General features: G+C 40.1%; 1 protein-coding gene across 2 annotated transcripts in view; it reads right to left on the bottom strand.

The window, feature by feature from the left end:
* pdk3a (pyruvate dehydrogenase kinase, isozyme 3a) overlaps window positions 1–27095 on the bottom strand; it is an 85138-nt gene that overhangs the window by 16489 nt on the left and 41554 nt on the right. Inside the window, exons 8-11 of one of the 2 annotated variants that reach the window (XM_078559828.1) lie at window positions 25200–25301; window positions 20689–20799; window positions 13642–13755; window positions 4901–5040 (exon numbers count right to left, since the gene is read on the bottom strand). In XM_078559828.1, coding sequence (XP_078415954.1) covers window positions 4901–5040; window positions 13642–13755; window positions 20689–20799; window positions 25200–25301 — 467 coding nt within the window. Of the gene's footprint in view, window positions 1–4900; window positions 5041–13641; window positions 13756–20688; window positions 20800–24995; window positions 25036–25199; window positions 25302–27095 lie in introns of those variants that run through there. The other variant, XM_078559829.1, reaches the window with a different exon arrangement.

The following is a 27095-nucleotide window of genomic DNA, read 5'->3' as shown; positions in this document are numbered from 1 at the left end:
GTGGAGTGAAGCAAATTGGCTGAAAACTGGCATTTGATGTTGGGGACCTCTGAAGGAGGCCAAGATTTTGGATCATCCGCTCGGCCCTTCTGGCTGAAGATTGTAGCATATGCTTCAGCCTTATCTTTTGCACTGCTGTGCTGGGCTCCTCCATCATTGAGGATGGGGATATTTGTGGAGCCTCCTCCTCTAGTGAGTTGTTTAATTGCCCACCACCATTCACGACTGGATGTGACAGGACTGCAAAGCTTAGATCTGATCCGTTGGTTGTGGGATCGCTTAGCCCTGTCTATCACTTGCTGCTTATGCTATTTGGCATGCAAGTAATCCTGTGTTATAGCTTCACCAGGTTGAAACCTCATTTTTAGGTATGCCTGGAGCTGCTCCTGGCATATGCTCCTGCACCCTTCATTGAACCAGAGTTGATCTCCTGCCTTGATGGTAATGGTGGAGTGGGGGATATGCCGGGCCATGAGGTTACAGATTGTGCTCGAGTACAATTCTGCTGCTGCTGATGGCCCACAACGCCTCATGGATGCCCAGCTCAAGTTGCTAGATCTGTTCGAAATCTATTCCATTTAGCACAGTGGTAGTGCCACATAACACGATGGAGGGTATCCTAAATGTGAAGGCAGGACTTCATCTCCACCGCGACTGTGCAGTGATCACACCTACTGATACCGTCATGGACAGATGCACCTGCGGCAGGCAGTTTGGTGAGGGTGAGGTTTTTTTGCCTCTTGGTGGTTCCCTCAACATCTACTGTAGACCCATTCTAGCAGCTATGTGCTTTAGGACTCAGCCAGCTCGGTCAGTAGTGGTGCTACCGAGCCACTCTTGATGATGGACATTGAAGTTCCCCACCCAGAGTACATTCTGCACCCTTGCCACCCTCAGTACTTCCTCCAAGTGGTGCTCAACATGGAGGAGCACTGATTCATTAGCTGAGGGAGGGTGGTACATGGTAATCAGCAGGAGTTTTCCTTGCCCATTTTTGACCTGATGCCATGAGACTTCATGGGGTCAGGAGTCGATGTTGAAGACTCCCAGGGCAACTCCCTCCCAACTGTATACCACTGTGATGGCATCTCTGCTGGGTCTATCCTGCCAGTGGGACAGAACATTCCCAGGGATGGTGATGGTAGTGTCTGTGACATTATCTTTAAAGGTGTGATTCTGTGAGGATGACTATGTCAGGCTGTTGCCTGACTAGCCTGTGAGACAGCTCTCCCAATTTTGGCACTAGCCCCCAGATGTTAGTAAGGAGGATTTTGCAGGGTCGACAAGACTGAGGTTGCCGTTGTCGTTTCCGGTGCCTAGGTCGATGCTAGGTGGTCCTTCCGGTTTCATCGCTTGCAAAAATAGGTCTAGAACGCTCTCCAAAAGACTTAGTTTCCGAATCTTGAAAGTCAAAAATCTGGAAGCTTTTATCTATGAAATAATATCTCTTTGCAAAAATAAATGCAGGATAGTGGAATAGTGCTATAGAAATATGGACTTAAAACATTCAAAATATAGGGACTCAACTATAAGTTCTTTGGAAAGGACCTTAAAAGCAGAATGTTAAGCTGTTATTAAAAATACCTTCATAGGAAAAAAGCTATTTGCTAAAATTGTTTAACGTTTATAATTCAGCAGCTCTCTCACCCCTCACCCCTCCAGATGACCTTGAATGAAATAATGAACAGCATGTTTATCACTTCTGCCATCATCTGTGAATAGCAGTTAAACTGGGTCAGGCCGTGTATGATGTTCAGCTGAAGTCTGAAAACAGCATTTCTAACAAGCTGCAGGAATGTCACTGTGTACATCTTCCCTTCTTAAATCACAACGTCTTAATCAGAAGCTTATTGCTGTTGGCAGAATTAAAACACTATTATAAATTTTTTCACCAATTCTGGTAATTAACAAGTATAATATTTTTTGAAAGCTCCAGCACTCTCAAAGCTTGAATTCATCTGTAGCGCATCAAAGGTATTTTTTGCTATTTATCAGTTACTGGTTATCGGAACATCAGGCTTCAAACATTCACATAAAAGCTGACAGTCCTTTACTAGAGGGTTAATGTTTTTCTATTAAAGGAACACGTAAATTTGATAATTCAGAGACTGGTACATTGGCATCCAGCTAAAATGGACACTAAACTGTGCATCTCGACTTTGCATTATAGTGCAAGTCTGACAGCAAGTCGGCAGCACGTTTTAACATTTCTGAATTTAATAAATATGGAGAGATGTGGAATGGGCTGCAGCCTCACCATCATTCTGTAACAAATCAAGATCTATCCCATATAAGATTACAGATTTATAGTGTGTGCAAACTATATCACGACTGAGCCAGTTAGAAGCAGAATTTCAAATCAAATGGTTCCAATTCCATATTCTTTCTACATACAACTTGTGATAATCAGAGTTGTTTGTCCTAAGCACAAGATCAAAACTTTGTTATTCTTCAGAATATGTCCTCTTCACCAAACATCCACTGAGAATGTTTCTGAATGGATTAAATTACTTGACAGTTTCAGAGACACATAGGCAAAGGACAGCAGAAACCAGGACACAAGGCTGTAATGTGCATACTGTCAAATTATTTTTGTCTGGGTAATAAATAAATTGTTGAGAAATATAATACACATCAAAGCCACTGTTTTATGGTGAATAGATAAGTCAAATTTCTGTTTTCATTATAAGATTTCAAGACTTCTACCAATCTTTGTGGATTACATCCTGTAATTTAACCCATAGTTCTGTGAAAACCCACAAATCAGTTGCCTTGTATAGCTCTTGAAATGCAGATAATTTTTATACATAAGCAATACCTTCAGCATTGATATAATTCAAATTTATATGGTGGCTAGGCAAAAAGAATGGGTTTTTTTTGGAAATGTGAAGGTGCAGCTAAGTCCTTTTCAACAAAATATGCAAGTTTTGGCTTGCAGTCAGTTTCATTGCCCAACACATTTTTGCCGAGCTGTTTCAGGTGAATGCTGAGTTGCTGAAGACCAAGTTTGTTTTTATCAACAATTGTACCTATGTATTCAGAGACATAAATCCACTGTATAACCATTACTTATTAACACGCCATTTTTAATAACTTAAAAATAGTGCAAAGATAATGTAACATAGATTTAAAAAAGATCAGTACTTACAAATGGGATTGTGTTTGGTTACTCTGACAGATTTTGCAATCCACAGTAGGCATATGAACACAAAGGATATTTGTAAAGGGAAATAAATACTTTTAACTACAAGGGAGCTCCTACCCCTCACCAACTGAGATTAACATCCTGTAGACATTTTGTTCTTTTAGTTGGCGAACACTACATAAATAAATCACTCAAAACAAAGCACTTGCAAGCATGCTGTTGACAATCAGGTTGTGCTGACATAACAATTGATCTACTGTAGAAGAATGAGAATGTTCAAGCTACAGTATCTCATCTACTTCTTCAGTTCTCTGTCCGAAGGCAGGTCCTTCGCGATTATTTGCTGAACCACAGCAAAGGGCTTAGATTATTTTTACTACAGCTAGGGAAAGGATGCTTTCAGCTGAAACAGGCATCGAACCCTGTTTCAAATGCTGTTGGCATTAATCTGATCACATGTTAGTCGTCTAGCTAACTGAACTAACCAGCCCCCCCAACATCTCATCTGTTAAGCCAAATTAATGGCATATTCTAAAAAATAGCTATCTTAGTAACCTACTAGAAAAAACTTCTTGGAGGTAATTTTCAACTTTGGCAGAGTTGGGAAACTGATGGTATTGAGCTGACCAACACTTGTACACATGCCACCCAAATTCACTTTCAGCTGATCAAAGAGGAGGAAAACCAGGTGGGGTACACAATAAGCAGTCAATCCAACAGTCAGTTTTTCACTCCTGCCAAAATTCGTTAGCCTCCATATTTTTCATTTAAGGAAAATTTAATGGGGAAGTATCATTTCATTTTTTGCACTGTGACAAATATCCTAGATGATGCAATGCAAAAACTCCCTCCAAGCCATCAAAGAATGACATTTCACAATAACTAGATATTTCCGCTTCCCTGTAAGGTTGTAAGCAACCACCAAATTATGGGCAGTTTTATCGTGTGAAACTGGACCGTCTCTGAACAAGCTAATTACCAAAAGTCCTTACAGCTTTCAGTGCAAAGACTTTCGAAACAGCAGTCCAAACCAGATGATTGTTCTGGTTCCAAAAGGAACCCTCTCACCCTGATTTACATTACTTCAGATTTTTCTACTCTAAATAGTGGAAGATGGCACTAATGCTTATCAATATTGTTCCACATCTTTCACTGTTGCAAATTCATGATCAATTTCTTCAACAAAAGTATTAGAGTCAAATGTAATTGGATTTTAACAGGGCTAAAAAAGTCAAGCAAAACCCTTCATTGAACAGAGATAAAGCAGCTTAAAAATAGTATGAAATTCAGTCACTTTTACTATTATTAAAAGAAATGATTCTACATACTTTTTCTAAACCTAATTACTTCTGACAAAATAATGTTGATCATTTTAAAAAGTTTCATTTTAAGCACTGCTCCATTGATCATTGTGTAGCTGCAAATGTTCCTTTTTCATCTTTCACTAGTCCAGAATAAATCTCCACAAAATATATTTACTATAGAATGATAGAGGTCAAAACATCCACATCACAAGTATTTCCTTAAAAAAAAGACTAGTGCAGTCTGAAGTGCAAAACCGCATTTGAATAACAAGTCTTTTCCATTAACCTTGCAAGTGCTCCGAATCTCCAGTAAGAGGTTTCAACAGTAATCAATAGAAGAACTACGTACTGGCCATCTGCTGTTGATGGATCCAAGGGAAGAAACACACAAAGCTTGGGTTTCTATGAAACCAGAACACTGGTCATCAGGCTGAGGATAGAACAGGATTACCGGTTGGCCTTGTACTTGGAAGCATCCCTAGGTTCACTGCTAGGATTGCTCCAATCATCTGCTTCTGGAGTGGTCTGGTAATGCCGCCAAGCTGATTTGTTAAAAACAGGAAGTCGTTCAAATGACTCACTTGACAGAGCCTGGGGAAAACAAAAATATTTGAAATTTGAGAAGAAAAACTTTAGCATATCACAGTTTTTAAACAAAACATCATCAGCCTTAGGTCAGTGATAGCACTCTTACTCAAGACAGAAAGTCAACATAGGAACAAGCAAGCCATTTAGCCAGAGTCTGTTCTGCCATTCAATGAGATCATGGCTGATCTTTTGCCTAATTCCCTATGCTCAGCTTTGCCCATATTTCTTAATACCTTTGGTTAACAAAAAATTTATCAATCTCAGATTTAAAATTAACAATGGATTTAGTTTGCAAAGAGTTCCAAACTTGTACCACTCTTTACATGTAGAAGTGTTCCCTAATTTCACTCCCGAAAGGTCTAGCTCTAATTTTTAGACTTTGTCCCATAGTTCCAGGCTCCCCAACCAGGGCAACATTCCTCCCTATCTTATTCATTCCCCTTAATATCTTGAAAACATTGATGAAATCACTTTTTAAACTTCTAAATTTCAGGGGATACATCCTTAATTTGTGCAATCTTACTCTGTAATTTAACACTTCAAGTCCAGGTATCATTCTGGTAAATCTACACTGTACTCTCCCCAAGGCAAATATATCTTTCCTAAGGTGTGGTGCCCTGAACTGCTCACAGTACTTCAGGTATAGTCTAACTAGGGTTTTGTACAACTGTAACATAACTTCTATTCCCTTTTATTCTAGTCCTCTACTTACAAAAGGCTGGCATTCCATCAGCCTTTTTGATTATTTTCTGTCCCTGATCATGACATTTTAATGATATACGGGGACCCCCAGGTCTCTTTGAATCTCTAATGTGTCGAGCATTTTACCATTGAGAAAGTACTCTATTCTAGCATTTTTAGGTCCAAAGTGGATGATCCCACATTTGCAAACATTTAGATCCATTTTCCACAGTTTTGTACGTTCACTTAATCTACTAATGTGATCATCTTGTGGCTCCCATGCCTCAGTCAGAAGCTCCAGGTTTAAGCCCCACACCAGGAATTGTTGGTCATGGAAGGAGTATTCATAACATAGTTCAGGCTGATAATCAACCTGCTAATCATTCCAACATTTTCACACTATTCCCCAATGGGAAAAAAGTTGGACGATACAAAACAAGCAAACATCTATTAATATCTTTGTAATTTTATACTTTCATCTACACTGCTTACAGCGCTGCCTGTCATTATGTCATCAGCAAACCTGGATGTGTGACTTTCTATTCCATCATCCAAGTCGTCAATACAATGAATAGTTGAGACTCTATCAGAGACCATTGATGGTGAGCACTAGTCACATCCTGTTAATTGGAGTGCCTGTCCATTATCCCTGCTCTCTGTCCCATGCCACTCGGTTAATTTCCTAACTAGGTTAATTATTTGCCTTCAATTCCATGAACTTCAACTTTAGTTAACACAGTCTCTTATAAAGGACTTATCAAGTGCCTTTGGAATCTATAAAAATAGCTCCCTCTGTCCACAATTTTGGTCAGCTCAAAAAGTTTAATATGGTCCATCAGGCATGACCTACCCTTTCCAAATCCATGCTGGCTCCCTCATCAGCTGAAAATTTTCAAGGTATTTAGTAACTATCTTTAATTATAGACTCTAGCAATTTGCTGACAACAGATGTTTGGCTAACTGTTCTATAATTGCCCAGGATAGCCCCCTCACCCTTCGCAAATAGAAGAATGACGTGCAATTTTCAAATCTAAAAGCATGAGAGATGAAAAGCACGGCAGCATTGAGAACACTTTGGAAGATTTTGGTTAGGGCATTACAATGTTCTCCCCTACATCCTTTAAAACCCTGTGATGGAAACTGTAGTTCTGGGGATGTATCATTCTTTTAGTGCCATTATTTTCTTGCCTATTGTTACTTTGTTTACATTAATTTTGGTGAGTTCCCATCCTTGGTCCAATATCAGTTTCCTTGGGATGTCCAGCACACTATCCCCATCTACTGTAAATACTGAAGCAAAGTAATTATTCAACATGCTCGTTTTTTTTTCATTGAAAATCTCACTATTATAGGAACATAGGAACAGGAGTAGGCCATTCAGCCCATTGAGCCTGCTTTCCTCCATTCAATTAGATCATGGCTGATTATCTACCACATCATCACTTTTCTGCACTATCTTCATAGCCCTCAAATTATTAGTCTCCAGAAATCTATTGATTTCTGTTTTGAACATGCTCAATGATTGAACTTCCACAGCCCTTTGGAGTAGAGAATCCCAAAGGTTCACCACCTCAGTGAAGAAATCCCTCCTCATCTCAGTTTTATATGGTTTACCCCTTGTCCTAAGATTATGTCCCCTGATTTTAGATTCACCAGCCAGGGGAAACATTTCATCTACAGTTACCCTGTCACACCCTGTAAAAATTTTATAAGTTTCGATGAAGACACACATTCTTCAAAACTCAAGGGAACACAGACCCAGTCTCCCCAATCTCTCCTCATAAAACAATCCCGCCATCCCAGGGATTAATCTGGTGAGCTTCGGCTGTGGCAAGTATACCCTCCTTAGATAAGGGGACCAAAACTGTACACAATACTTCAGGTGAGGTCTCACCAAGGCTCTCTACAACTGCAGCAAGACATCTTTACTCTTGTACTCAAATCCCCTCACAATGAAGGCCAACATACCATTTGCCTTCCTAATTGCACCGCATGATAACTTTTAGTGACTCATGAACAAGGACACCCAGGTCCATTTGGGACCCACACCTCCCAACCTCTCACCATTTAAGAAATATTCTGCCTGTTTTTTTTTCTACTGGTTCTCTTTTATCAAAGCTACAAGTAATATCCTCAATAAACTACAACAAGTTTGTCTAATATGATTTTCCTTTCATAAATCCATGCTGGCTCTGCCCAATCATATCATTATTTTCTAAATGTTTATTTATCACATCCTTTATAATGGATTCTAACATTTTTCCTACAACTGGCATCAAACGAGCAGGTCTGTAGTTCTCCATTCTCTCTCTTCTTCCCTTCTTGAATAGTGGGGCTACATTTGCTGCTTTCCAGTCCACAGGACTCTTTGCAGAATCTACAGAATTTTAAAAGATAACCACCAATGCATCTATTATCTCTCCTGCCACCTCCTTCAACACTCTGGAATGAAGCTCATCTAGTCTAGGGGATTTTTACCAAACGCAGACTGGGTGACCGTTTTGCAGAACACCTTCAATCTGTCCGCAAGCATTACCCAGACCTCCCTGTCGCTTGCCATCTCAACACTCCACCCTGCTCTCATGCCCACATGTCCGTCCTTAGCTTGCTGCATTGTTCCAGTGAAGCTCAACGCAAACTGGAGGAACAGCACCTCATCTACCTACTAGGCACTTTACAGCCTTCCGGACTGAATATTGAGTTCAACAATTTTAGATCATGAACTCCCTCCTCCATCCCCACCCCCTTTCCGATTCCCCCCCCCATTTTTTTTCCCAATAATTTATATAGATTTTTCTTTTCCCACCTACTTCCATTATTTTTAAACGTATTTCCATCCATTGTTTTATCTCTACCTTTTAGCCTTTTTTGATTCCCTCACCCCACCCCACCCCCACTAGGGCTATCTGTACCTTGCTTGTCCTGCTTTCTACCCTTAATTAGCACATTCCTCAGACAATATCACCACCTTCAACACCTCTTTGTCCTTTTGTCTGTGACATCTTTTGGTTATCTCCACCTATCACTGGCCCTCTATCCAGCTCTACTTGTCCCACCACCGCCCCCCCCCCCTCCCCCCTTAAACCAGTTTATATTTCACCTCTCTTCTATTTTTACTTAGTTCTGTTGAAGGGTCATTCGGATTCGAAACGTTAACTGTATTCCTCTGCGCAGATGCTGCCAGACTTGCTGAGTTTTTCCAGGTATTTTTATTTTTGTTTTGGATTTCCAGCATCTGCAGTTTTTTACTTTTATCTTAGTCTAGGGGATTTATCAACATTAAATCCAGTTAACTTTTCAAGTACTTCCTCTTTACTAATACTAATTACTTCCAGTTCCTCAGTTTCAGAAGTCCCTTGGTCACCTAGCATATCTGGGAGAATTTCTGTACCTTCTTCCCAGAAGACAGTCACAAAGTAACTGTTTAGTTTCTCCACCATTTACCTGTTCTCCACTATAAATTTCTGTTCCCACATGTAAATGGGTCCATATTTGTCCTAGCTAATCTTTTCCTTTTCACATACCTAAAGAAGCTTTTACAGTCCACCTTTATGTTCCTCACTAGTTTGCATGCATATTCTCGTTTCCATTTCTCAGTTTCTTGGTCCTCCTTTGCTGGGTTCTAAATTGCTCCCAATCCTCAGGCGTACCACTTTTTCTGGCATCCTTATAAGCCACTTCCTTTGTCATGTATCATTATCAAGTGACCCACATTGTTCCTGACCATCATTTTTCCTAATATAATTGTAAAAATGGATTGATTTTGATATCCCTTCCAAGTTTCTTTTCATGTTCTCTTTTTATGGCTCTTCCTAACTGCTTTGTCACCCATTGCTGATCTGTGCATCTTATCCATTTGCCATGATCTGTGCTATGTTTTGAATCTTATGTGGGCTTTTTCTTTTAGTTTTATATGTTACTTATTCAGTTGTACATGGGTTTTTTGGCAAGTAGAGCTCTTGTTTCTTTTGGGTACAGCTGGTTGTACTTCATTAAATGTTTTTTTGAACATCACCACTCCGCTCCTCCCACCACTGATCTTCTGTTGTTTTACCCAACAATAGCTTTGCCCAGTTTACTGTGGACAGTAATAAAAACAGAAAATGTTGGAAAAACTCAGGTCTGACAGCATCTGTGGAGAGAGAAACAAAGTTGACGTTGAGTCTGTATGACACTTCAGCTCTGAAGAAAGGTCATACGGACTCGAAACATCAACTCTGTTTCTCTCTCCACAAATGCTGTCAGACCTGTTGAGTTTTTTCAGCATTTTCTGTTTTTATTTCCAGCACCCGCAGTATTTTGCTTTTATTTTACCGTGGACAGTCTCTGTCTCAAGTCCTGAAGTCAGCCTTACCAAAATCTAGAATCATAGTTTTGAAAGGGAAAAATTTGAATTGTCACTATGATATACTTGACCATATTATGATTACTATTAAATAAATGTTCATTCACCATTAGGACAGTAACTAAATTTGGCTGATACTTATTATAAAATCTGATATGGAATGCCCCCTGGTTGGTTCTGGGACACTCTTTCAGAAAACTATCCTGAACACACAAGAAATTCATTAACTTTCTGACTTGTGCTAATCTGCTTGTCCTATGAAAATTAAAATCTCCCATTAAGCTACTCTGCCTTTGCCACATGCTTGTCTAATTTCTACATTTCTGAATTCTACCAGGGAGGCCTACACACAATTACTACTATAGTCACAAATATTTTTCTACTTAATTCTACCATAAGTTTCCAATGCCTGCTTAACTCTTTTTCTATTCTTGCATCTTATCTTACCATCAATAGTGATCTCATCCTTAATCACTCAAACCACTCCCCTTCTACCACTTTCCCCATCTCTTCCATAGACCTTGTAACCTGGCAGTTCCCAGACCTGACTGTTTTGCAGCCATGTCTCAATAATGGCTACCAGGTCAAACCATCTTGCATTGCAATTCATTCAATTTGTTCCTTATACTCATGTGTTTGTATAAATAACACCTATTTGGTCCACATACCCTAACCTGTCCTAACATCTTACTCAGGTTTCTTATTGGTCTCTCCTGGTTTAATTACTTTACAAAATTTTAGTTTTCCCTTTACCTGCATCATCCAAAGCATGATTTCGGACTGTTACTCCAGCTGCTTCCCTTTTGTTTGTCTTCACACTATTATTTATACTACCTTTTCTACCTGAGCCCTTTCCACCCCACTTACTAGATTAAAGTCCTCATGACCACTTGGATCCTGATCCTAACCCAGTTCAGCTGCAGCCTGCCCCACTAGGACAGGGAACAGTTCCTTCCTGTCTAGTACTTACTCGTGCTACTGTCCCATAAAACTGAATCCCTCTTTCCCACTTAACTCTTCAATCACATGTTCCTCTCCCTAATCTGCTTATTCCTATACCAATTTGCATGTAACTCCACAGATTTAAATGTTAAACTGCACCCCAATACATGAGCAGTACAAAATCCCACTACTATTCCAAAAAAAAAGTTTTAAATCAGGATTTCGCCCAATGACAGTTATAACCAGATGACTCTGAAATCTGTGTACCACAATCTATTATTCAGAAATGTGCAGCATAAGCTAAACAAAATTCACAAGGTTGGGAACTTTTGGAAGCTCTAAGAACTGTTAACCATTCTCATTATTATTAACTAATTTTGGAACTTGATAGCAAATTAAATTTGGTCACAGCGACAGGAAAACGACTGTGCAGAGATGGGTGCAATTTGATTGATGGAAAATACAGTAACCAAAAATGAGAATTTTATTTCCTCTCTCCTTTCTGAATGTATCCTTCATCAAAGTGTTGTTCCATGGACAGCCACTGCACTCCATGATGGTTAAGAGAAACAATTTTTTTTTAACAAAAGAATTAATATTTTCAAACTACAGGCAGAAATAAAGAAGTCACTGCAAACATTCTGAAAATAGATTTTACTCGTCACATCCCACACTTGAATTCTCCTGTGTTAATTGTATAAATTAAGGTTAAGTGTCCACAGGTGACGGGTACTCACTGGATAATTACTTATGTACATCCCACCAGAGTTGGATTTACAGCTGAGGTGTGTTGCTATGATCATATAGTGGTTATTACTTCGCATTACGGCCGCAGCAACTTTGGTTCAAATCAGAATTACAGCACAGGTTATCGTAGATACTTTAGGTTGCCTTGTGCCAGAGCTCTCTCCCATCAAGAGTAGCGGCTATTGTCCAAGAGTTGCTCCACAGGAATCTGCACCTCCACCAAAGTGGGTTCACGTGGCTGGCAGAAGAGAGGGCACGGGCTGCTGGGGTGATCAGAGTCAGGGACATGCTAGATGGCGGAGCAGTGGGCAGGATGGCACCACAGGTACTCGTGCGTCACGCATCTGTTGATGTCCAGCTTGCGGCCAAAGCCATCTACAGCCTTAAAACCATGGCGCTCAGACTTGACTGCACTTAAGGTGTTGAGGTGGCTCAAGCGTATAGTGGTCTCCCATCTGAACTGACCCTCGTTTGGATGGAATTTCACTTTTGGCCCTGTGTCCCGAAACCTCCGCCCCACAATTTCTCGCAGAAAGTCCCTCTGTGCCATTCCACTCTGCATGGAGGGATTTCCTCTACATGCAGCTGCACATCCTTCACTTCTCACCTTTGTCAACTGTCCAGGCATGCTGTGTTGTTCCGCCTGCTGTCCGGAGGTGGTGGGGGCCCCCAGTGGAGGGCTCTCTACACGGGAGACCTCCCCTGTACCATTGGGGATTTGGTGTGGAGGGTGTTGCACGCAGCAGTTCCACGCAATAGAAGGTTAAGGCGGTTCACAGACTCCCAGGCTGCCTGTATTTTCTGCAGCCTTACGGAGTCCATGTTCCACGTATACATAGACTGTGCGAGGCTGCAGCCCCGTTTTGGTTATTTGAAGGGCCTGCTCCTCAAATTTTGGTTGTACGTCAGCCCCACGCCCCAGATCTTTGGTCACCCAGTGCAGAAGATGGTGGGCAGGGCACAGAACTCTTTGTCAGCCTGCTCCTAAATTGTAAAAAATTGAGGCCCCAGCACAGACCCCTGTGGGACTCCACACGTCACATCCTGCCAATCAGAAAAAGACCCATTTATGCATACTCTGTTTTCTGCCAGCTAGCCAATCTTCTATCCATACTGTGTTACACCCTACACAATCAGCTTTTATTTTCCGCAATAACCTTTGATGTGGCACCTCATCAAATGCCTTCTGGAAATCCAAGTACAGCATATCTACAGGCTCCCCTTTATCCACAACGTACGTTACTCCTTCAAAGAACACCAATAAATTGGTTAAAAATTATTTCTCTTACACAAACCATGCTGACTCTTCCTGATTACCTTGAGTTTCCCTAAGTGCCCAGCTATAATCTCCTTAATGATCAATTCTAACACCTTCCCCATGACAGACGTCAAGCTAACTGGCCTATAGTTTCCTGTTTGCTGCCTCCCTCACTTGTTGAATAGAGGGTTATATTTGCTACTGTGTGTGCTTGCCTCTCTTCCATGATTATATCTGCACCTGGGTGTCCCACCCTGGAGAGGGAGCACGTGCTTAAGGCCTTCTGCGACCAGTAACAACTGTAGAGGCTGGAGTACATCATCAGCCCTCGTTATGATATTTTAATTTCATAAGTTTCTGTTGAAGTTTTTGCTTTAGTTACAGTATTTTTGGTTTTAGTTACAGGACCCCTTTAAGGGTTGTTCTTTAGTTAATTTGTTGATTTGATTCTTGTTTGCTCAAAAGAGTATGAAAAGAGACACTAATTGACACCGGTGGGTTGTAGAGTTAGGAACTATACATTTGTAATGTTTCACTTTGTGAATAAATCTAAAACTAAGTAAAGATTGACTTCTGGTCTCCTTCACCAACTGGCTGTAAGAAGGTTAATACTTTGCTGATGTTTGCTGACCTTAAGATAGATGACTGCATCTGTACCGACGCCTTCCATGGAATACAGTTTGAGGTCCCCTTGAAAATACCGAGCATATAGGCGGGAGATTGGCAAGCCATATCCAAATCCAGCCTGCAAGCAGAAATTAAGAGCCAGCTTACAGTACAACAGCACCATAACAATGCCAAACTTAGATTAGCTAAAGGTCCAGAATAATCAGGGTAATTTGTGACTTAAAAAATATACTTCTCTCTGCAACTGAACTGAAGCCAAATAGTCAAGTTTAAAAGGATAAGATATGGAATATCCTGGTCTTTTTTTTTTCATACAGTTGCATGAGTGCCAATCAAACTCCTGTGAATCCACAGCTAAAGCCACACTCAATGCCCAAGGTATCTTGAATGGGAGGAGCACATGATTTTACCATTTTACTGAAAAGATGTGTTGCATTGAAGGGAATTAAAATCTAAAATTAGGACCATTGTACCTAAAATGCCAAAGGTTTTGCTACTATTTATGTAAAGATAGCATAAGTTTCAGCCCATGAGCAGATTTCTTTGTATGAACTGCATAGTGTTGCCAATAAATTGGTGCTCTTTGGTAAGTGGAATGCCAGTTTTAGAATCTTTTCCATAAATAAGGAATTTTTTTTATTGACCATTGTTATGCAAGGTTTATTACAAAACCTACCTCAGGACTTTCACATAAAATGACAAAATATGAGAGCAAACCATTTTAAGCAATTGATGCAAATACAGGCTACATAAAAATATTTTTATGAAAATTGATGTTGAAAATAACTTCATATTATTACAAGACTGATGCTGCAATGCACCATAAAACCCATATTTGAATATGAATATGCACCAAAATACTGAATAGGTGAATTGATGGATTTGATTCTAAAAAGGTTAAGCCTCTGGGCAATATCTTACAATCTGACTAATCAACAATCACTAGCCTGATTTGTTGATAGTTACTAACTCCTCTGGTTTGGATTATCGGACATGGAGAGGTAAGGGTTATTAATTTAACTAACCTGTATAACTATAATTGATCTTACAACAAAATAAATTTTAAAATAAAACAAAAACCTTGGGAAGCCTCAGCAAGGAAATAAATTACTGGGGCAGTGTTTGCCACAGGAGGTTAAAGTAGACAAAAGTAAAATAGTGTATATGCTGGAAATTTGAAAACAGAAAATGCTGGAAATGCTCAGCAGCTGAGGCAGGTCTTTGGACAGAGAAACAGAGTTATAATGTTTTAGGTGGATGTCCTTTTGTCAGACCTGGAAAAACTTAGTCATTTGGAGATGTAACAGGTTTCAAGTAAAGTGCATACTGCACTATACTCCAATTATAAAGGGCAGGATATGTTGTTTCCATGTATGAGGAATGAGCTAACATACGCTCCAAGAACTGCTACTTAATAGAAAAAGATAGCCAGTTTTCTTGAAGTTTGTGTGAAGGGACTTACAACAGGTTAAATGTCTAGAACAGTGGAAAGTGAACAAAGTTCAATGGGCTGGAAACAGGTGCAAGAGGAGAAAGAATATTGGGTCACAAAAAATAGCCATGAGTATATCAACTATATTGAAGCGAATGGTGAAAGTAATAAGCTGAAGCTGATTATTTTAAACAAATTCGGCACCATATGAAAAAAATTGAACACAATAACTGGACAACTAAAGACATGATAGCAGAAGGGTTGAGGTCTCGTGACTTAGCACTGAAGGAGAAATATTTAATCCCAGGGTGTGCTAGTTGTTAGTATCTAGCCAAACTCAGAAGTTGGTTGGCTAAAACTATCTAGCAAACACAAGGTATTGCTAAGCTTCTAGCTGGCACTGCTACATATAACAGTTAAAGGGAAAAGTGACAAGGAGTACTTTGTTTACATAATCTCCTATCCCCATTAGAAGTTAGGATTGTTCCTAGTTTTTGTTTTACAGGCACAATTTTGGGCCTACATTCCATCTGAGCTGTTCTTGTGATGTGTGTTACTGGGCAGTCCATCAGATTTTGATGGAAGCTAGCTCTTTAGACTCGCCTGATAACAATCAGGAGCCATCCAAATCTCATTACTGGAGCCAATAGTTATTTTTTCAAGGTCTGATATCTCCTAGATGTAGGTCACTTATCCCTTTAAATTGCATCCCAGAGACACTCGAGCAGATTACAGAACCAAATGTTAAGTCCTCAAAGTGATGAATATTACACATTTATAAGTAGAAACAAAGAAAAATGAGGGAAGGGAGTGTTGAGACAGAGAGGTCTCCAACCAAGTTACTGTCAGAAAGCTGATAGAAAACTCAAAATCTTCAATGTATGTAGTTATCTACCGTGGCTTTTATTCAAGTACGTGAATGGGTAGTTAGTGTTTAAAAGATCTAATATGAATAGCATGGGGTACAGGGATTCATAAACATTCTAACATCATAGAAAAACCCATCAGAATCTAAGGAGTAGTTAAATACCAGTAACCTCAGAACTTATCACTGCATGTTTAATTTATAAAACAGATGTGCAGATGATATTAAGATAGCTGTAACCTAGTAAAGGATTGGCTCCATGATTACTTGCTCATTTAAAACTAAAAATGTTATACTTCACAGAAAGAAAAGCCATCTTCTTGCTTTAATTCCATATAGAAGATTAAATGCAATTCTACTGCCAAGGTGTCTTCGTTTCCTCTGCCCAAGGCAGCTCCTTGTCGATTATTCACTGAACATGACAGAGTGCCACGATTTTTTTTTACTATGGGTAGGGATAGGAGGCAGGCTCCGAGTTTATCTCAGCAGGAACGAGGGTCAAATCCTGTGCTGTTGGCGTTAATCTGATCCACATGCTAGCTGTCTGGCCAACTAAGTTAACTGGTCCTCCAGAGTAGATTTATGCCAGTGAAAAAGATAAAGTTGAAATCACAATTATGAATTCATCAAAGTGTAATGAACTACATCAGATGAAAAGTACGATAAATGAAAGGAATTATTTTTAAAGTGCATCCTATGTACATAATTTTTAAAAAAGGTAAAACTCTTCCAGCTTGTAGCAAATGCTACTTATATTAACAAATTCCTCTTTGCAACTTTGAGCCTAGACCTGTACCTGGCAGCATGTTGAATGTTGCAATTAAAACAATTTGAAAAGTTTTCAGGTAACCTAGAAATATACACTTGTTAGCTATGCAGATGCCAATCTGAGGAGCCAGAGATGAAAAAGTTGTTATGACCAAGTGAAAAGAAAGGAACTCACTCCCCTCCATTCAACCTCCTTGACTGGTCACAACAAAGGTTTAAGTTTCTTTTTCACAAGGCTATGCCTTTTTCAAATCCAAATGTATCTAACTATTTATGCAGTAAACAATAACGAGCCAGTCAAACAAGGCTTTCTTAAGTCAAAGAAAGAGCAATTTATTAACCACTAAACCAGAGAAAAAAAATAAAAAAGTGATGTCACACACAGTTATCAGAAATAAGGGGACTTAGAGTCTAATTTAAAAAGTTAAGAATATATGGTTAAGTGTCCTTTGATGCCCTCAAAGCATAGATTGTTAAACGTTGTGGCCGATTGAGATTAGCTGGTTTCGTGGATGCTGTCAGATGTAGCTGTTACAATTATTATGAGGTCTCTGTTCGCTGGTAGGTTTCTGATAGTTGGCTTCTTGAACCGGGTGACACACACTTTTTTCCAAGAGAGAGAGCACAGCTTTTCAGCCTGTTTCCTCTGCTGAAAACTTTCTTGACACCCCCTGTGTCACTTACAATCCCTTTGCAGTTGCTGCAGCCTGGCCTGTTATACTTTACCCATTGTGTATTTCCAGGAGGTTTTGGGTGGGTATGTCTGTGGCAGCCATTGTTTCAATATCCAGCACTTTGCATTTTAATGTCTCTTCCTTAGATAGTGATGAGTTTTGGTGGATCTTTGAATTATAGGAAATGGCCCTCTTTTCACACTCTGAGGGCATCTTGTTTGCTTTTTCACCTTCGCTTTGGATGGTAGCCCTGTATTTTTAAGTAGTTTGTTCCGTGTCATTTCAAATTGCAAAATTTCCAGTCAGTTGAAAGTAGAACAAACAGATTTCAGAATTAAAGGGTTTTGTGACAAAGTTGGCACTCACTTTTCTTAGCTCAGTCATTCAGAATAGCACCACCAAGAGAAACCCAAACACCAATTTCCAGGTTAATCCACAAAACTACTTATGTTATCGGGGCACTTTCTTCTGCAGCTGTTCTGTCTCCTTGAACTCGGTTGGCTTCTCTGTGGCTATCGGGGATGTTGTCACTTTCGATCCTGCTAGGTCATTGCCAAAGAGCAGGTCGACCCTGTCCACAGGCAACCTTGGGATGACTTCCTTGATCACCAGTCCTGACACAAGGTTGCACTCAAGGTGCATTCAGTATAAAGAACGTTGGCATGAACCCCACTTGAGTACGTTTTACCAACACCTTGGCACTTTCTGCACTCTCTGGTGGAAAGGTCATGTCTTTTCCCAGCAGTAGAGTTTGGCTGGCCCCTGTATCCCTCAGTATCACTATAGGCTTACTTGTCTTGCTCTGGGGAAACATGGCCACTCTACCTTCCGATACAAAATCCTTGTAACTCTCACGAGTTTTTTTTAAACTCACCCGCACTCTCAATAGTGCATCTACAGGGATGTGCTATCGCAGTCAGGGGCATAGTCTGGTCTACTATGCTCTCTGTCTGACTCCCATTTTCTGTTTGGGGCTTGTGTACCCCAACAAATCACACGGGTTTATCCCATAACCTCCAGGAATCAATGCACAGGTGTCCTACCTTGAGGCAGTTAAAACACACAGGCTTCTTGTCCTCACTCCTCTTCTCAGCATCATCCTTTCTAGTCTGAGGACCCCATGTTTCCAGCTGTCCCTTCTCATAGGTGCTCAGTTTCCCATCACTCTCCCACCTTCTATCCTTTTCAGCTGGTTGGGGTTGACTAGGGAAGGGTTTTCTTCGGATGAAGGTTTATGGATAAGCTCATAATCATGGGCCAGGGTTCTGTTCCTCTATGTGAGTTCTTATCTGTAAAAGTATGGAGGTTTTGAACTCCACGAGAATTATTTCACAAAGGTTTTCGTAGGTGGCCTCAATTTTAAGTGCTTGTACCCACTGGTCAAAAGTGAGTTACTTAAGCTGTTCAAATTCCAGGTATGGAAATTCTGATGGCACATCTCCAGCGCTAACTGGCTGGCACTTAAAATAGCTCTTTCTGATGCCTCATAGCTGGTTGCACTTTCCTCAGGCAAGAGGGAGTAAACCTCGTGAGCTCTTCCCTTCAGCTTACTTTGCAACAACAAGGGCCAGTGTTGGGCTGGCCACTTTAAAACTGTTAGGCTACCCTTTTGGAACTCCACCTCCAAATGCCCAGCTACACCTTTTAATTCTTCCAACGAGTGCCCTTAACTTCTTGCCAGTTATCTCATCTTGCTCTACGAAAGCATTGACATTGAATGTGGACATTTTGGCACTTCAGTATTATGGATCCAAGAAAACCTTTTGCAATTTTTAAATTGCTTTTGAAGGAACCATTTCTTTTCCCACTCCAATTTTTCCGCCTGTCTGTGGGAACAAATTCCCGTTATGAACCGCCAATTTTATTATGACCGGGTGAGGAGGAATGAACTGGCTTCCCTCTGTTCAACCTCCTCGGTTGGTCACAACAAAGATTTAAATTTCTTTTTCACAAGGATATGCCTTTTCAGAATCCAAATGTATTTGACTATTAATGCAGCGAACAATAAGGAGCAAATCAAACAAGATTTTCTTGAGTCAAACAAAGAACAAATTTATAACCACCATAAAACATAACTCCCATACACACACACAGGTATCAGAAATAAGGGAAGTTAGAGTCCAATTAAAAGAATATCGGTCCAGTCCCTTTGATTGTCCTCAGGGCGTAGCTTGTTAAATATTGCACCTGAGTTGGGTTAGTTGATTTTCTGGATGTGGTCAGATGTAGATGTTACAATTATTATGAAATCTCTGTTCGCTGGTAGGTTTCTGATAGTTGGCTTCTTGAACCGGGTGACACACACTTTTTTCCAAAAGAGGGAGAGCACAGCTTTTCAGCCTGTTTCCTCTGCTGAAAACTTTCTTGACACCCTCTGTGTCACTTACAATCCCTTTGCAGTAGCTGCAGCCTGGCCTGTTATACTTTACCCATTGTGTATTTCCAGGAGGTTTTGGGCACTTTGCATTTTAATGTCTCTTCCTTAAGACAGTGATGAGTTTTGGTGGATCTTTGAATTATAGGAAACGTTCCTCTTTTCACATTCCGAGGGCATCTTGTTTGCTTTTTCATCTTCACCTCAGATGGTGGCCCTGTATTTTTAAGTAGTTTGTTCCGCCTCATTTCAAATTGCAAAATTTCCAGTCAGTTGAAAGTTGAAAAAACAGATTTCAGAATTAAAGGGACACAGTTTTGTGACAAAGTTGGCACTCACTTTTCTTAGCTCAGTCATTCAGAACAGCACAGCCAACAAAGTCCCAAACACCAACTTCTATATTAATCCACAAAACCACTTATGTTATCGGAGTGATTCTGTAGGATAACTGTGTTGTTAGTCAAGAAGTATATAGATGAGATTAGTGTTTATAACAAAAAAAAACACACTTCTTTCTTAATTAAATACTCTTTCCCTGTCAACATTCTGAATTTGGGATGTGGATATCTTTTGGCATATGAAGGACGAGTGTACAAGTAAATAAAAAAATAATCAAACAAACCACCTGGTCTATTCCATCAGCTCCATAACATGACAGATGATATTTAAGATACTTTTAAACATAAGATATTAACACTCTGACTTTCTTTTGATAATTAGCTACAACTGAGCATACATATAAAAAAGCGATATCAATGATTTGCTATCTTGGTCACATTTCCAAAACAATTACATTCAATTTTGGAATTTAATAGCTTATAAAAAAGATACGCTAATCTCTAATTTTGTGCAGGTTATAATCTTAAAAGTTGATTTTTTTTTGGGATGTTTGATTCTACAGCTCCTTGTAGCGAGTGGATAATGTAAGAAGCACATACCAGAGGAGCAGCCTGTGATGGTTGCAAGCTGGGGCTGGGAGCAGTTGAATACATATAATTAAATAGACGGTCAATCTTCCGCAGAGGAACACCGCCCCCTTTATCAGATATCTGCACAAGTAGAAAAATGATTGAAGACAAAGCTAAAACAATTTAGTTACCTTCCCCAACAGACTCTATGGATGGCATGAAATGTTAGATGGAGAGAAAAAAAAGAGAATTTTAATGAATGATTAAAACCGTTTCTCGCAGATGGTCCAACTTTATTATTCAATAGTACTTCCACCCATGAAAGTTAAGAATAGTTTTTCCAGAAGATTGTCTTTTGTTGTGCACTCAAATGTGTCTCCAAGAGAACTTCACAAAATTGTGTATCGAACATATGAAATAGGAGCAGAAGGCAGCCATTGGCCCCTCGTGCCTGCTCCGCCATTCAATAAAATCATGGCTGATCTGTCTGTTTCAAATTCCACGTTCCCATCTACCCCCAATAACCTTTGATTCCCTCGTCTAACAAGAATCTTTCTACCTCCGCCTTAAAAATATTCAATGACCCTGCCTCCACCACCGTCTGAGGCAGAGTGTTCCAATACTGCACAACCCTCAAAAAAAAATTCTCCTCATCTCCATCCTAAAAGTGCACCCCTAATTTTAAAACAGCACCCCCTAGTTTTGGACCCACCCAGAAGAGGTAACATCCTTTCCATTTCCACCTTGTTGAGACCGTTCAGGATCTTATATACTTCAATCAAGTCACCCCTCACTCTTCTAAACTCCAGTGGAAACAAGCCCAGTCTGTCCAACCATTCCTCATAAGACAACCCGCTCATTCCAGGTATCATTCTATTAAACCTCCTCGGAGCCGCCTCCAACACACTTATATCCTTCCTTAAATAAGGAGGCCAAAACTACACACAGTATTCGAGAAGTGGTCTCATCAATGCCCTGTCTAACTGAAGCATAACATCCTTACTTTTAATGTTCAATTACTCTAGTAATAAAGGATAGCATTCCATTAGCCTTAATTACTTACTGTACCTACATACTAACTCATGATTCATGCACTAGAATACTTAGATCGCTCTGCACATCGGAATTCTGCAGCCACTTTTCATTTAAGTGATACTCTGCTTCTTTATTTTTCCTGCCAAAGTGAACAATTTCACATTCTCCCATATTATACTCCATCTGCCAGATTTTTGCCCACTCACTCAACCTATCAACATCCATCCGCTACCCCCTTACGACCTCTTCATAACATACTTTTCTACCTTTCTTTGAGTCATCTGCAAATTTAGCTACCATGCCTTTGCTCCCCTCATCTAAATCATTGATATAAATTGTAAAATGTTGAGGCCCCAGCACAGACCCCTACAGGACTCCACGCGTCACATCCTGCCAATTAGAAAGAGACCCAATTATGCATTCTCTGTTTTCTGCCAGCCAACAAATCTTTTATCCATGCTAATGTGTTACCTCCTACACCATAAACATTTATTTTCTGTAATAACCTTTAATTTGGCACCTTGTCAGATGCCTTCTGGAAATCCAAGTACAGTAAGTCTACAGGCTCCCCTTTATCCATAGCACATGTTACTCCTTCAAAGAACTCCAATAAATTGGTTAAATATGATTCCCTTTCACAAAACCACGCTGACTCTTCCTGATTACTTTGAGTTTTTCTAAGTGCCCAGCTATAACCTGCTTAATGATCAATACTAACACCTTCCCCATGACAGACGTCAAGCTAACTGGTCTATAGTTTCCTGTTTTCTGCATCCCTCCCTTCTTGAATAGAGGGGTTATGTTTGCTACTTTCCAGTCTGATGGAACCTCTACCAGAATCTAGCAAATTTTGGAAAATTAACATCAACTACCTCATTTGCCAGCTCTTTTAACGCTCTAGGATACAGGAACTTGCCAGCCCGCAGCTCCATCAGTCTGCTCAGTACTGCTTCCCTAGTGATTGTAATTTCACCAAGTTCCTCACTCCCTTCCACCTCTTGAGTTACAGCTGTTTTTTATATCTTGCATAGTGCAGACAGAAGCAAAATATTTGTTCATTTCATCCGCCATTTCCTTATTATCCATGATTAACTCCCCATTGTCATTCTCTAGAGGACCAACACTCACTTTGCTAACTCTTGTCCTTTTTAAATACCTGTAGAAACTTGCTGTTTTTACATCTCTAGCTAGCTTCCCCTCATACTCCAATTTCTTTCTCCTGATTAACATTTTAGTCATTCTCTGCCGTTATTTATATTCTGACCAATCATCTGACCTGCCACTCATCTCTACACATTTATATGCTTTTTCCTTAAGTTTGATGCTTTCCTTAACTTCTTCCGTTAACCACAGGTGGCGGGTCCTCCCTTAGAATTTCTCTCTGTAGTAGGAATATATTTATGCTGAGTATTCCGAAATATCCCCTTAAATGTCTGCCACCATTCCTCTACTGATTTATCCCCTAGCCTAGTATCCCAGTACACTTCAGCTAGCTTTGCTTTCATGCCCACATAGTTGCCCTTATTTAAGTTTAAAACACTAGTCTTACACCCACTCCTCTCTCTTTCAAACTGGATGTAAAATTCAATCATATTGTGGTCTCTACTACCTTGGGGTGCCTTCACTCTGAGGTCATTAATTAATCCTGTCACATTACACAATACCAAGTCTAATATAACCTGCTCTCTGGTTGGTTCCAGAATATGCTCTAAGAAACCATCTCGAAAGCATTCTATGAACTCCTTATCCAGGCTAGTAACCTGTAGACCACTCCCACTAGTGACTTCTTTCCTCGACTATTCCTCCGCCCAAACAGATTCTACAACCTGAACTCCTAAACCAAGGTCATCTCTAACTACTGCACCAATGCCATCCTTGATTAACAGTGCTACCCCTCCACCTTTACCTACCTTCCTATTTTTCTTGAATGTCATATACCCCTCGATATTCAGGACCCAATCCTCATCATCCTGCCACCATATCTCCGTAATGGCTAGCCGATCTTATTTGTTTAGGTCAATGTGCGCTATCAATTCATTCACTTTGTTATGAATGCTACGCACACTCAGATACAGGGCCTTTCGTTTTCTCTTTTTGTTCTCTTTGTAACATCTAGTCGACTGTTGGTGCATTCTTATGTATTTTCTCTCTGTTCCTTCCTGTCTTTCTCTGACCCTCATTTCCTATATTACTATTTTGCTTTCCTGCCTTGACTCTACCCCTTGATTTGCCACATCTACCCTAGCTTGATCCCTTAACCCCCCCGCCCTCCCCCCCACCTTGTTTAGCATAAAGCCCTCTCTACTTCCCTAGTTATGCAGCTCGCTAGAACACTGGTCCTAGAACAGTTCAGGTGTAGACCATCTGAACGGTACAGCCCCCATTTTCCCCAGTATTGATGCCAGTGCTCGAGCCAGAACCCACTTCTCCCACACAAGTCTTTCAGCCATGCATCAATTTCTCTAATCTTATTTGCCCTATACCAATTTGCACGTGGCTCAGGTAATAATCCAGAGCTTATTACGTTTGACATTGTACTTCTTAAATTGGTGCCTAGAACCTCATACTGACCAGGCAGAACCTCCTTCCTACGTCGTTGGTACCTACATGGACCACGACAACTGGATCCAACCCCTCCCACTACAAGTTCCTCTCCAGCCCTGAGAAAATGTCTCGAACCCTGGCACCAGGCAGGCAACACAGCCATCTGGACTCTTGTTCCTTGCTGCAGAGAACAGTGTCAATACCCCTCACTATACTGTCCCCTACTGCCACTACATTCCTTTTTGCTTCCCCGACCTCCTGAAGGGCTTCCTGTACCACAGTGCCATGGTCAGTCAGCTCATCCATCCTGCAGCCCCCACTCTCATCCAAATAAGCTGAAAGAACCTCAAACCAGTTGCGCAATTGCAGAGGTTGACATTCCTGCACTCTTGCCCCCCAAGTAACTGATTCTGGAGATGTTTCCTTTGGATTCTTGGAAGGCACTTGCGGCATTAAAGATGAAGGCAATGATAATTTCTTCTACTGGTCCTGCATTGCAGAAAATGTATCGTTTGTGCAAGTCTTCGTGGATCAAGATGACACACTCCAATTACCATATTCCAGGTGATCCCAATCTCCCTACTGCAATCACAATCCCCCCCTGAAAATTGTCAACTTCAAATTCTTACTGCTCATTAACAGCAAGTCTGCATTGAACTTTGAACTGACCATAAAGATGCAGAATGCTGTTCAAGTATGTTCATCGGTGTGACCATAACAATACCTTGATATGCAAAATAAACAATACTTTTACTCACTTTTTGTCAAGTTATTTTTGCACAGATCTTCAAAACAGTGCTGAATAAAGATAAATAGTCCTTTAGTACTTATTTTCTACCAACATGCCATCACTATTTAGTAAAGTATACTTATTTTAGGACAATTCATGAGTAGAACAAAGTATAGCCATTTATATTCGATATATTGGATAAAAACAAAAGTAATAAAGTTGCTGTACTAACCTTAATAGACAAATCTTCTTTCCCCAGTGTCACCAAAGTTTTGATCGGAGGGTAACCTTCTTTTCTCCCTTCATGAAGTTCCACAGTAGCTCTCATTGAATTCTGTGGTAAACAGAAGTCCCATACATCAATATGATTAACGTTAAGGATAAATTCATTGATCCTGCATTCCCAGCACATCTAAATGGCGTTCAAGTCACAGAGGACAACGCAATTCTGCAGGATTTTGTGATCAATTTTCCATAAAAATGCTTTGAAGGCCAGTTACATTTAATAGTTGTGTTTTTTAAAATAAGGCATATTCACACAAGTTAAAAATATGTACCTAGACGGAAGGTGGTTAAAATGCTAATAAGCGAACTAGTGATGTTATTTTCCCAAAAAACTGTTAAATAATTTATTAGTCTGTGTTAACAACACCCACTGTGTTAAGAAGTCCATGGTCTTTAATGTTAGACAGGCTTGCAATGATATAGGCCCTCCATTCAAGATGTGAAAGTGGGAAGATGAAAAGACAAAGACATGGCCAACTGAAAGGGAAAACTTCTGCCAGGCTTAAATGAAGAGTGCTTTACAGTACTTAAGAGATACATTGCTTAAGAGTAACTAAAAGTAGGCACTAAATGCTGGCCATGCAAGTGACCCCTACACCATTAGAACTAATTTGAAATCAAGCCAATCACCACAATCAATTAAGTCAAGCAAGATGACCCACTGCAGGAAAACAAATTAATTAAACAAGGATAAGCTGTATGTTTTAAAGTAAATCCAATCATAAATGTTGCTCTGTATGTTTGTTTATTTTGAAATAAAGCAATGCAACAATTCACATCTAGCTTTGTCTTGTCAGGTGTTTCCTTGGCATGTCTTCAAAAGTTTGGAAAAGCACAGAGACACTTGCAAAAAAAAAAACATCAAATTCAGAACATAAAGGGGGTACACAATTATTATACTGCTGGCTCATGTTTTCAGACACAGATACTGGACGCTGTGTGTCTACTCCAGCATACAAGGGAAATGGTATACACTTACAGGTGTGACTGCTGTCAATGAAGAGGAGAAAGTAATATTTACAAGACCCTAAGTTGGTGACAGACATGTCTAGGGTAGACACCAGGAAGTGTTTAACTTCCGGAATAGATACACAGAAACGGGTGGTTCAGCCCATGGCACTAGTCGGAGTAATATTCTGATTAGTGGTTAATTGGTTAACCAATTTGGCAGCTAAAGATGGAAGGAAGTGAAACTTGCATGTATATGGCACGTTTAATATAATAAAATATCACAAGGTGCTTCACAGGAGAGTCATTTAACAAAATTTGGCACTGAGTCGCATGAGAAGATTTTAGGGCAGATGACCAAAAGCTTGATTAGAGGTAGGTTTCAAGGAACATCTTAAAGGTGGAAAACAAAGTACAGAATTGGAGAGGTTTAGAGAGAGAATTCCAGAGTTTAGGGACTAGGCAGCTTAAGGCACAGCCACCAATGGTGGAACCATTAAAATTGGGGATGCTCAAGAGGCCATAATTAGAGAGGCACAGATATCTGGGAGGAGAATACAGAGATAGGGAGGGGTGAGGCCATGTAAGAAATTGAAAACAAGGTTGAGAATTTTAAAACTGAGGCGTTGCTTAACCGGCATACAACGCAGATCAGCAAACACAATTAAAATTTAGTTGTTGTGCATGGCTGGTTTTATCAGTGTGTGGTTTCTTTCATTTTTTTTTGCGTGCCGTCACACATGTGCATCAATTACCATTGACCAAGGCCTGCACAGTATCTTCTTGGCTACTGCCCAGGTGCACACTCACAAAAGCTTAGTGGAAACATTGGTGAACAGGGCTTGGTGCAAGCTAGGACAGAGAGAGCAGAGTTTTGGATTATGTCAAGTCTATG

This window comes from Cetorhinus maximus, chromosome 16 (assembly GCF_964194155.1).
Source record: "Cetorhinus maximus chromosome 16, sCetMax3.hap1.1, whole genome shotgun sequence".
Classification (NCBI taxonomy): domain Eukaryota; kingdom Metazoa; phylum Chordata; class Chondrichthyes; order Lamniformes; family Cetorhinidae; genus Cetorhinus; species Cetorhinus maximus.
This window is presented reverse-complemented; position numbering and strand designations above follow the sequence as displayed.